Source organism: Nyctereutes procyonoides, unplaced genomic scaffold, assembly GCF_905146905.1.
Source record: "Nyctereutes procyonoides isolate TBG_1078 unplaced genomic scaffold, NYPRO_anot_genome, whole genome shotgun sequence".
In the NCBI taxonomy this organism is placed as follows: Eukaryota; Metazoa; Chordata; class Mammalia; order Carnivora; family Canidae; genus Nyctereutes; species Nyctereutes procyonoides.
In genome coordinates, this window is record NW_026575030.1 from 32,866,282 (window position 1) to 32,878,853 (window position 12,572).

General features: G+C 48.9%; 1 protein-coding gene across 1 annotated transcript in view; it reads right to left on the bottom strand.

The window, feature by feature from the left end:
* Positions 1-730: 730 nt before the first annotated feature.
* CUNH3orf52 (chromosome unknown C3orf52 homolog) overlaps positions 731-12,572 on the bottom strand; it is a 29,498-nt gene continuing 17,656 nt past the window's right edge. The window contains exons 4-6 of the mRNA XM_055316258.1: positions 10,532-10,602; positions 6,731-6,912; positions 731-2,184 (exon numbers count right to left, since the gene is read on the bottom strand). Of these exons, the coding sequence (XP_055172233.1) occupies positions 2,180-2,184; positions 6,731-6,912; positions 10,532-10,602 (258 nt within the window). The 3' untranslated portion in view covers positions 731-2,179. The remainder of the gene's footprint in view (positions 2,185-6,730; positions 6,913-10,531; positions 10,603-12,572) is intronic.

Here is a 12,572-nt window from a genome sequence, read left to right on the forward strand (position 1 = left end):
GTTTTCTGCAAAACACATCCTTAAAAAAAAATCTACGGAGCTAAGTTAAATTGAAAAGTAGAAAAGAACTGAATTCAGGGACAGAAATTTTGTTGGGGATGGGAGCAGGGGCACGCTCCACTGCTCTGGCTGTACCCTTCCTGCCCGCATCTCAGTGACTTCCAGAAAAGACCAGTGTCTCTTCTCAAATCCCTTGTACTTCAGGGATAGTTGTTGGAACCTTATTATGCCAGGGATTATGCTCATCATGAAGATGCCTGATGACCAATAAATTTATCTCCTATAGCAGAGCAGTGTAGACGTGAATGCCATTTCTTCAGACACCTCACAAAGTCCAGTTCTGCACATGCCACTAGAGCCAGAGTCAAGCCTATGCAAAGTCTTCTGTATGACTTGCAAGGGGTCCAGGTAGCTGCGTCTCAGCGCTTTCCAAGGGAGAAGGGACGAACACACTGTCTTCCTTCCAGCTCCAGGCCCTTCAGACACCTGGGCCTGCCAGGGGAGCCCCAGGAGGAAGCAGAGGGGAGAGAGCACCCCGCTGCTCTCCCTGGAACAGAGAAGGACCTAGCCCACTGCAGCCCATCCGGCTGAGTCTTACTCAAAAGGGGAAACTGCCGTCAGGGATATGAAAACACCAGTTCCAGCACCATTTACCGCAAGAAAATGCCAGCCCACGTCACGGGCCTGGAGAGTCGCACCTGTGAAGCAAACGTGAACGTGACAATGCCCGTGCAAAAATAATTTATTGTAAATATTTTTAAATCCCTCCCCATTAAAGTCATTCATTACATTCTAAAAAATACAAACACACAACAGTTTACATTTGACATGTGAAAAATAAAGAGGAAGAAGGGAGGTGCACCTATTTGGCTAGTTTGAGGAACTGGCCTCAAAATGAGACACCAGGTTACAATAAATGCATCCTCTAGTTAAATAAGAAAGTGAATTCACATTATCCAGAGTCCTGGAGCACAAAAAGACCAGGGCAAATCCAGCCTGAGACACCCCCTTGGACACTTCCCGTACACAGCAGCCCCCCACACTGACATCTACCCACGGCCAATTTAACTGAGATCCTGGAGCTAAGAACATCTCCTTATGGGACCACAACACACAACACTCTCTCCTGGAAAATTTCCTGCAAACAATTTTTTTCCAAGGAAACAAACACTGTTTCCTCGTGCTGGACAATTCTACGTCCGTAGATGATCAACACAGTCACTAACATTCCCCCCAGCCTGCAAACAGAGTGGCATTCAGCCTCCCACAATTAACTTCAAACAGAAAGTGGTTCTTTCTGTTTCCAACCACCCTCAGTAAGATACACAACCAGTGCCTGCAGACACTGAGTTTTGGACGAAGCCTAGTCCCAAGGGACAATAAAAAGCCATGAGCCAGCGTGCACGAGGTAAGCAGCCTCAGTGATCCTCTGATGGAAGCTGGAGAAACTGTTAAGTGGGAAAACGATCCCAAACGACAGCAGTGCGTTCAAAACTCAAAACGCTCAAGGACCCACGTTTCCAAAAGGGGTGTTCAAGAGTCACAGGTGCAATGAGGAAGGGCGAAGTAAGAAACACGCATCTCATTTCAGTAGCTCCACATAACACAGTAATGTTGGATGGCGGGTCTCAGGCTGGTCTGCTAAGGTATGCAGCCGCAGGTCCTGGAATCGGACCCAGAACTTTGCTGCTTTGGTCTCCCAGGTGCCTCCCTCACAGTCCTGCTTAGAGGTAGATCGTGCATCACATCAGGCCTGGGCGAGTGGGAGAAGGATTTCAGTGAGTGATTAGCTATGCAGTCCCTCACCTCCTGCCTGCACACTCTCTCCACCTGCACGGAGAGGACCCGCCTGAAAGGTCACCTCTGCACTATGGAGTAAGTGTCCACATGTAGGTGGAAGCAAGCGGTGCTCTGAGAATAGCAGCGAGTTCCACCCACCGTCTGACTTCCTGCCTTTGCCTACACCCAGCTGGGGTCGCCCCTACATGCTGTTGCTGGACGCAGAGCCCAGACTTCCCAAGTGCAGAATCAGGAGAAAAAGGACAGCCTCCAACCCTTCACGTCATTGCCAGTCCTTCTCTGGTAATTCGCAGGATCTTCTCTGGAAAGCAAAATGCATTCTCTCATTCCAAAAACTCAGTGGAGCGCTGCTTTCAGATACAGACCAACATCCTCCACTTCATTCTGAAAAGAGAATACAGACAAACGGAGGTCACTCATTTTTTAAAACCGTGATTATTTTTTAAAGATTCTTTTTTAAAGATTTATGCGTTCACTTTTCCCCCATTGGGTTTGAATATAAACTCTTATGCAAAATTGAAATGCCTGGAAATTCCTAGCAGAGGAAGTTTTCTTTTCGATCAACACACGCGGACACACATACAAGTGCACGCGCGCACACACCTATCTCTGAATGCTTTACGCAAAGCAAGTAACACATTGCTCATTTGTTTTGGCCTAATTCTTGGTAAATGACATTTGGTGAGGCCTTTTGGGTGCTGAAGATATTTAAATACTCAGTCTTTTTTCATAATTTAACTACTAACCTCTAAATTTTCAGTGTGCTATTGTGAGAAAGTCTGATGAGGAAATGGTGTGGACTTGGCCTGACCAAGGAGGACATGCCCATGTAAGGACCTGGGGACATCACACAGAGAGTCCACGCTCTACCACAGGGTCCTCGCGGTTGCCATTATGGGCTGGATAATTCTTTGTCGTAGAGAGCCATCTGTGTAGTAGAAGATGTTCAGAAGAATCCCTCACGCTACCCTAGATGCTAATATCTCACATACACACCCATCAGGACAACTAAAAACATCTTCAGACATTGCCAAACACCCCTGGGGTGCAGTGGGGGCACAAAGTTGCCCCCACTTGAGAATTAGTGCTCCTTGGCTAAACTTCCCAAGTTTCCTGGACAATCTATAAACAACCCAAATGACTGTCTTTGATACCAAGCAGTCCTTTTAAGGACAGAGCTCACACAGTGGCTCCTCTGCCAACAGGCAGCTCATTGGTTCAGCCCAAAAATGTGCAGCCAAGATTCACTGTTCTCATTGCCTACAGCTTTTTCCTCTTTTCTCTCACACAAATCTGGTCTGTGCCTTTGTTTCTCATTTAGTCTACTAGCTGACTCCTTCCCATATGAGAAAACACTACCAAATATCTGACTCATGTTGAGATGTCTAAAATAACTCATGCTGCCATTTTATATTTGTAAAACAAACTTTCTCTCCTCATCCCTGGGCCCCCAAACATCCATAAGGTGAAACAGGCCAAAAAACAGGGGGAAAGGGAGGTGAGAGCTATTAAAACAATCCCCTGGAGACACCTGGGTGGCTCAGTGGTTGAGCATCTGCCTTCGGCTCAGGTCATGATCCCAGGGTCCTGGGATCAAGTCCTGCATCGGGCTCCCGGCATGGTGCCTGCTTCTCCCTCTGCCTTTGTCTCTGCCTCTCTCTCTCTCTCTGTGTTTCTCATGATTAAATAAATAAATTATTAAAAAAAAAACAATTCCCTGAACCTTGATACCATCATGCTGCATGAAATTAGATAGAGAAAGACAAATGTTGCATGATCCTCACATGTGGGATCTAGAAAGAACAAACTCATAGGAAAAGAAATCAAACTGGTTGTGGGGCAGGGGGCTCGGGGGGGTTGGGTGAAGCCATGGCACAAACTTCCAGTTATAAAATAAATAAGTTCTGTGGGTGTAATGTACAACATGGTGGCTAGAGTTAACATTGCTGTATGGTAACTCTGAAAGTTGCTAAGAGAGTCAATCCTAAAAGTTCTCATTATGTGGAAAAAAAATTTTTTTAAAGAGTCATTTTCTGGGCACCCCGGGTGGCTCAGCGGTTTAGCGCTGCCTTCAGCCCAGGCCCTGATCCTGGAGACCTGGGATCGAGTCACGTCGGGCTCCCTGCATCATGGAGCCTGCTTCTCCCTCTGCCTGTGTCTCTGCCTCTCTCTCTCTCTCTCTCTCTTTCTCTCTCTCTCCCTATGTCTCTCATGAATGAACAAATAAATAAAAATCTTTAAAAAAAATAAAGAGTCATTTTCTTTCATCATCAACAATAGCCAAGCTATGGAAAGAGTCCAAACGTCCAGCAACTGATGAAGGGATGAAGAAGACGTGGTGTATATTTATTATATATTCTATATATGGAGTGAAATATAATGGAATATGACTCAGCCATCAAAAAGAATGAAATGTTGCCATTTGCAATGACATGGACAGAGCTAGAGTGTATTAAGCTAAGTGAAATAAGTCAGTCAGAGAGAGACAAATACCCCATATGATCTCACACACATGTGGAATTTAAGGAAGAAAACAGATGAACATAAGGGAAGGAGAAAAAAAAGAAGAGATGGAAGCAAACCATAAGAGATTCTCAATGAGAACAGAGGGTTGATGGAGGGAGGTGGTGGCGAGGGGGGCGATGGGCTAGATGGGTGCTGGGGGTTCAGGAGGGCACTTGTGAGGAGCACTGGGTTTGTATGTCAGTGATGAATCCTTGACTTCTACTCCTAAGTCCAACATTGACTATATGTTAACTAACTAAAATTTAAATTTTTTAAAAAAAGAATCATCGCTCTCTGTTCCTGCGGAACATTATCTCGGTAGGAAACCAGCTGCCCAGCTCTAACTAACCGCCCACTAACTGCCTGGATAACCAGAGGGGTGGGGAGGGCAGCAACCCTCAGGCCCACAGTGCACATGAACACGGAAAACTGGCTCAGGACACACGGGGTCTCACTGGGTCCCTCCCAGGGGCCTCTGCCTCTCCAGCCCACCCCTCCTGAACTTGCCCCCTCTCTTGGCCAGCCTGCCTTTCCTAGGTCTCTCTTCTTCCTTCCTCACTTCTCAAATGGTCACTGTGTCCTCTTCCTTCCTGTGACTGACGTTTACATTCCTGAGAATATCAAAGGTCTCAACTACAGCACATGCGTACTCTAGAAAGTGGACATGGGTCATGGAAACACCCATCCCCTACAGCAGAAACGTCTGGGAGGAAGGGCACAATCCCTGGCTGAGCTCCCAGCTGCCCCCAGGGGACGGTGCGGAGTCTGGCCCTGGGGAAATGTCCCCAAGGCCATCTGCTCAAGGTCTGTCCAGGCTCTCCTCAGGCTCACAAGCCACCCCCTCCCCTTCATCACACTCTGTATGGCCTTCTCAACCCCATAATCTTCTCAACTCCTCCTCTACCTTCCTCGCCTACATTTGGAAATTGCTGGTAACCACCAGACTCCAGAGGGGGCTCAAAAAACCAAGACCCATCACAACACAGCAGTGGCCACCACACAGAGCTCAGGCAGTGGGCCTCCCCTCTCCCCTCTTCACACAGGAGGGGGCCGAAGGGCTCCCTTGTTTCCTTTCATCTTTTTCTCTCTTTCCTTCCTTTTCTTTCTTTCTAAAATTCCTATAGAGGGGGGCATAACCTCTTCACTCTCTACATGTATGCCCTCTGTCTGGCCCACAGACACATTTGTTTTTTAAGATTTTATTTATTTATTCATGAGAGACACAGAGAGGGAGGCAGAGACATAAGCAGAGGGAGAAGCAGGCTGCCTGCGGGGAACCCGAGGCGAGACTTGAGCCCAGGACCCTGGGATCATGACCTGAACCCAAGGCAGATGCTCAACCACTGAGCCACCCAGACACCCCCCCACAGATGCAATTTATTCAGATGTTCAGCGAGGAAACTATTCATTCCCAGCGAGCTAAGATTTGGCCTCCTGAATGTCATCCTTTCCACTTATTTGGGAAAAAGAAAGCTTGAAGAACTGCAGTACATAACCCTTTGCCTTCTTACACAGGGATTAGCCTACTTTAACTTCCCATTATAAGTGAAATAAGAAATAAGTGTCATTATAACGGACGTCCCTTCTCATACTATGAGTGGCTGGGGAGCTTCATAACCTCACTGCTCTGCTCTTTGGATGCTAGGCTGGGGGGCCTGTGCTCGTGGCTAACCCTCCCCCGATCTGCCTTTCTCAGCCACTTAACAGCATTCGCTCCTACTAGTGGGTGCACAGTGTTTCTGATGGACCGTGGATGATGGAATGTCAGGGACAGTCGCATGGGGGGCTAATGGGAGCCCAGCGAGGGGTCAGAGTGGGACGGGAGACCAGAGGTGAGGGCAACCTGGTGCAGATGCAAGGGGGCACCTCTCCGGGGCTTGTCACCCGCTTTTGTGCCAAGTCTTAACTGCTCTCAGATTGTGACATGTGGGTGGCCTTCCCTGCTCACTGAGTGACATACCAGTTCTCTCATTCCACCCTTGGTTTCAAAAGCAGACAGGGTACGTTCATTCTACTTTTCTAAGGAAGGCGACTGGTTTGCCTTGTCCGGCCCCTGGGTCACTGTCAGAGACCCAGTGGCCCCCAACAGAGAGAGACGGGTTCCCCCCACTGGGATCATCGTTCAACAAGCTGGCTGGGTCAGTCGCCTCAAATGGGACACTCACTTCTCCCGTGAAACCGCGGCCTTCCCATGGAGCCTACTAATAATTTTGCCAAGTGGGGTACAGGCCTTCAAATGTGGGTGAAGGACACCAAGGAAACATTTAGCCGTCCTCCTCCTTACAATTTAATTGGCTGCCCTCCAACTACTCCGTCTGTCGGTCTGTCTGTGGAGGGCAGGCACCTGGAACCTCCCCGCCAGCTGCCCTCGCTCTGGTTCTCCCGTTGAGGCCTCACGTCTGCCCTCCTGACTTCCTCCACTTACCGTAGAGCAGGAGCGACGCCGGCCCAAGGCCCAGGGTCTCACAACCAGACACCCCCTCGTCATGCAGACTCTGCAGTAAGACGCCCCGCACCAACTCCTCATTCATCATGTACCGCATAAAGCTGTCGTCCTCGGAAGGAACCCCAAACTGCAGGTGGTAGGCTATCGTGGCATTTTCACCGCTGAAAGGCACAGCAGAGATAGCGACAAATGTCAGCGGGATCACACTGCCACTCGGGAAACTCACTTCAGCAGGAGCCTGTTTGCAGTTCCTCGGCTTCTCCCAGTAGGAAATAGCACAGGGCCTGGTGTCCTAGAAGGACCCTCTTCTGTCGTTTCCTCACAAAAAGGTGAGGGGACCCCACCCTCTTCCTTCCACCTAAAACCCACCCTCTGGGAGACCAGTGTTAGAGGCCGTAGAAGGGAGAGTCAGGGAAGGTCCAAGGCTGGCCCACGGTGGGTGAAGCAGGCTCCCCGGGGGAGCCCCAAGCGGGACTCGATCCCAGCACCCCGGGATCTGACGCTCAACCACTGAGCCCACCCAGGCGCCCCTGGGTTCTCCTGCTTACTCCCCTCCCATGTTCCCACGCTCCATCCACCCTCTCCCTGCCCTGACAGGTGCTGCTCAGGACTATTTGGTTTAACCAGTTCATTCCTTGGCCTATAAAATGTTCAAGGTAGGCCCGGGCTCCCCGCCCCCGGCTGGCCGACGACTCCTGACCCCACAGGCCGCCCTGCAAGAGCAGCAGCAAATCCCACCTGCCCGGTTGGTCTCTGAGGCGAGAAACTTTATGTTGGCAAATCGAACTCCAATAAAACATAAATAAATAAATAAATAAATAAATAAATAAATAAATAAATAAATAAATATTTAGATAGATAGCCATTTAGATAGATAGAATGGTAGATAGACAGATATTTAGATATTTAGATAGACAATAAATATTTAGATATTTAGATAGAGAAAGAGAGAGAGAGAGAGAGAGAAACTCGCCCTGTCCCATTCCCGTCTCCCGGCTCCAGCTCTGCAGGGCTCAGCAAAGGGACCAAAGGAAAAGGAGTTTTCATCTGCCTGGAACGTACCTTTCCATCACCAGAATAAAAATGATCACAGGGCGTCCTCGCTTAATTAGCAGCTGACGCCGCTCGTCAAAGGCCAGCTCGGCATTTAGGTTTGCCAAAGGCATCCTGTGACCTTGCTTCAAGAAGGCCCAGATGAAGAGCCAGCAGTCAAATAATCACGAGGGGCCCCATCTGAGACACCCCCCAGCCCCTGGACCCCCCCAGGAGCCCGGATCGGCCTGCAGGCCCCCCACCCCCGGCTCACGACGGGGAGCCAGTGCCCTCTGGTGACCAGAGGTCACCCAGGCCACCCCTCCGCCTAGAAACCGCGACCCCCAGTAGGGTGGGCAACCCTGCAGTTCAAACGCAGAACACACCAGCAACCCCCGGCCGGGTGTGCTGCTCCTGGCACGCTGGAAGTGCGCGTTCACACTCAGCCGGCCACACGAGCTTGCAGGTGTCATCATTTGCACCCGAGCCCCGCCTCCGATGACTGCCCTCCGTGGTCACCGCCTGGACACACAGTCACCGCCTGGACACACCTTGCCCACGGTGGGCAAGGCTCACCTCGGCTGCCGGGTGACCAGAGGCTGGCTTTCAGGAGATCAAACCAGGTGAAAGGGAGGGTGGCCCTGCCTAACTCTGTCCCACCCCCTAGCGCCAAGGCCCACTGCGGCAGGTCACCCACCGGGGGACTTTAGAGGGGAGGCCAGATTTTGAAGCAAAAGGAGAGATTTGCAAGAAAACAGAGAACCCTGGGGGCTTTGCCTGGCTGCCTGCTCCTGGTCAGAACGGGCCTGGCAGCTGATGAACCAAGGAGCCTCCCAGAAGGTTCCCTAGGGCCTTGGCCCGGACAGGACTGGGGCCAGTATCCCCAGGCTCTAGCTCTCTCCTGCCCACTAGAAGCAGCATGTTTTGGGGGGTCAATGGCTTTTGTTTCTCGATTCAATATTGTTAAAACACTGCCTGCACCTCTTGGCACAAAAAAAAAAAAAAAAAAATGCTTCCTGTACAGAGCTCCTCTATCCCAAATCCTAAAACCCTTGGGTTTTTCTTTCAAATCACTTTGAAAAGCAAATTCCCTAACATTAGGTCTTCAGAGGTCTAGCCACATTTGACTCAACTTGAGGATGTCTTTTTCCCTCACGTCTACCCCAACCCATCCTGCAATCCCACCTCCTCTAGAGCCATGATATGGGGCTGGATTCTTGGAAAGAAGCAGGTTGAGTGTCTTTCCTTTCTGGGCTCAATCTTTAAATTGCAAGTTAGGCAAGTACTTGGAGGAAGATGTGTTGGGCTTTCCTACTGGCATTTTAATACCCACAATCTGCGATTGAAATGAGCCATGTCGGGGGCAGTCCCAGTGGTGCAGCCGTTTAGCGCCACCTGCAGCCTAGGGCATGTTCCTGGAGACCCTGGATCGAGTCCCACGTCAGGCTCTCTGCATGGAGCCTGCTTCTCCCTCTGCCTATGTCTCTGCCTCTCTCTCTGTGTCTCTATGAATTAAAAAAAAGAAAAAAAAGAAAAAAAAAAGGAAATGAGCCATGTCAGGGATGTCACCCCAAGGTAACACGCACCACGGGGGTTCCATAAAGGAAGAGGAACAGTGTTGGTGCCAGGGCAATCCGTCACTGTAGGCGCTTTCAGACTTCGGGTCCCTGTTGGTCCCAAGTCATTGTGCCACTACCTGCTTTCCATGTTTCCCCTCCCGTCTGCACCGTGATTATGTTCTGGGAAATGTGGACTTTGAGAGGGGGGATTTCAATACAGAGCTATCTTCCATGGTCACACTCCAGAGGTACCTTAGGAATAGTGGATAATAAAGCTTTGCCACGTAAATCTTGTCCTAACAATACAAAAAGACAATCAAATGACTCCTCCACACATATACCTTTTATCTAAGTCCTGTAGACAGAGACACAAATATTTTAAGAGACGTAAAAAGTAAAACTATATGTGTGCGTAAAAGCTCTACATGCTTAGTACATAAAGCATATATGGCAAATGTAAGTATAGAAGAAACCACACCAAGCCCGTTGATGGCAGTCCATTCAGCGGAAGGGAGTGAAATGTACTGCGTGTATGGAATTGACTGGTACATGCAGTATCCGGGGGTAGTAGGTAGTAGGGTGGAAGGGAGAAGGTAGGCTTTTCCTTTATGACATGTCTTTATATTCTTAATGATACAAGGGGCAGGGACTCCTTATGTTCCTCAAAAGCAAAAGCTAGTGTACAGATTATATCATTTATATCACATTACTACTGGAGATCTGGTTTTTTTTTTTTCTTTTTAAGTAGGCTCCATCCAGTGTGGACCCCAATGTGGGGCTTGAATTCACAACTCTGAGATCAAGATGATCAAGACCTGAGCTGAGACGAAGAGTCGGATGCCTAACTGACAGAGCCACCCGGGTGCCCTTTGAGATCTATTTCTAGTCCTACCTGTAGCTTATTTGAGCATCTGCTGTTAAACAGGAATGGTTCACCCAGGACTGGCTTTTCCTCTCTTTTCCGCGTGACCTTATTAAGACATATAGCTAATAGGGGCTTGACTGCGCTCCTTTGTACAATCAGGAAGTTGAGCTAGTGGGTGTCCAAAGCCCCTTCCAAAGCCAACAGTCTGTGATTTTCTCATCGGTTCCCTCTGTGCTTTGAGACTCGGGAAGTCTTTCTAGACAAATGGTGATCGGTGTCGCTTTCTAGAGGAGACGGCCAACATGGAACTCTCCACATTCTTACCTGAAGTCTGTCATTTCCACTGAAGTGAAGTAACGACTGAGAGATGGGGATGAAGTGTACACATCTGTGAGCTGAAACAAACAGGAACAAGTAAGACAACCACACGCATCACAGATGGATCACACTGCAGATCACCTGACAAAGCAAAACTACTGGGACACAGATTCCACGCTAGCGCTGGGATCCACTTATCTGCAGGCTCTGGATCAAGAAACAGGAGGGTGTGCGCCCACCCCCATCAAAACTCAAGTTAACACTCATTTAAAAGAACCTCATTTATAAGGAGCAAGTGACCAGGCTGGGATTTTCAACATCTCTCACACGTTGCGATGACACCTGTGGCCTTCATGGTGAGAATGGTCAGCAGCCGGAGCCCACATGGACCCCGAGGACCCTGGAGAGGAGATAACACTAAAGTGGCTGGGCAGGTAGCAGAACAGGCCACTCAGGACCTGGCACATCATGGGACAAGGGCTTATTCTCTGCTTTCTATAGAGCTTCGTTGTACAGAGAAACAGCCAAGGGAGCCCCATATAGCACTTTCCCCTGGATAAAGGGACTGGATGAGGTTGGTGGATAACTGCAGAGTTCTTACTGGATGCCTGAAATACTGTAATCACACGCCAGAAATGACACCTGCGTGCCCACAACCCACGTTTCTCACCTTCACATTTTACGATATTTAGTTCAGCCCTTCACTCTAAGAAACAAAACAAAACAAAGCTAAAGCTACTCCTACACTGTTTTTCCTCCCTCCCACCCCCAACTGAAGGTTCTAACCATTGATTGTCCTGAAGTGGGCGTGTGTTCCTTTTCACGCCTGTTTTTATAAATGTAATACTTCTTTGTGTGATCATAACGATTCATAATGAGTTTGCTTTTATTCAAATAAAAGGTGCCACATTCTACACAGTCTTCCGTGACTTGCCTTTTTCACTCAAAATTACATTTGCTATTTACCCATCGAGATGGAGGTTGTTCAGGGTAACTCCTAACTCCTGCAGAGATCCCATTAAATGATTCCGTACACCAACTTTCCCATTCCCCTATGCTGGTGACGTGCATCATTTGGGATTTTCTCTCATCACAAACTCTGCCCAAGTAATCATCCTTGAACATTTCTGCGCCTCTTTTCCTGTACCTGTGAAAGCTTCCCTTGAGCATGTGCAGAGAAATGGAACTGGTGCATCCAAGAGTGGGTGCATCTCCAACCCACCTCATTCTTGCCAAGTTGCTCTCCATCTGAGCAGGTCTACGTGCTCCATTCCCCACACCCTTGCTGGCACCTAGTGTTGCGAGATTTTTTAAAAAATTATTGCCAACACAAGGGGTATAAAGCCGCTTTACATTGCTTCAATTTGCACTGTTACTAGTGGGGTCGAGTATCTTTTCATGTGTGTTTATGAACTCCTTTGGGATGGTTCACCTTTGACTTGCCTCTTGGCTTCCTGTCTTTCTCCTGGGTTGTCTGCTTCTTGACCGTATCTGTATCTTCTGTATCTGAAGTTTTGGTGTTATATTCTGGGCATTAGTTGCTTTTACATTACCAATATCTTCTCCTTGTCTTTGATTAGCCTTTTCATCATGTTTCAGAGACGGGAATGCCAGCCAATAGGACTTGAAGACAGGCAGCTGAATGTACTTACATTGCACTTTTGTAAAATTGGCATTTGAAGGTTACATGCCTTGGTCTTTTGCAGATGGGTTCCAGCAGAAATTGGGAGGACTGCCCTGGGATCTGGCCATACTCTCTACTATGGACCCAGCTCTGGGGCTGCGGTGAGCCCACCTCCAGGCCTCTGAGAGCCCAGCCACGCCGACTCCTGCCTAGCATGAAGTCTTAGTCTTTGACATATTTTTGGAAGGCTCAGTGGCATCCAATGGCCTCCTAGTGCCAAGGTGACTGGCCCAGCTGCACCCATTATGGCTCAGTGCCCTATTACCTCATCCGGTGGCAAGTAGCAGTGCCCCGAGGAGAGCTCTGCTCCTTTTGTCTTCCACTCAATTCCAAAGGGAATCTCAAGGAGCCTACACTTCCATA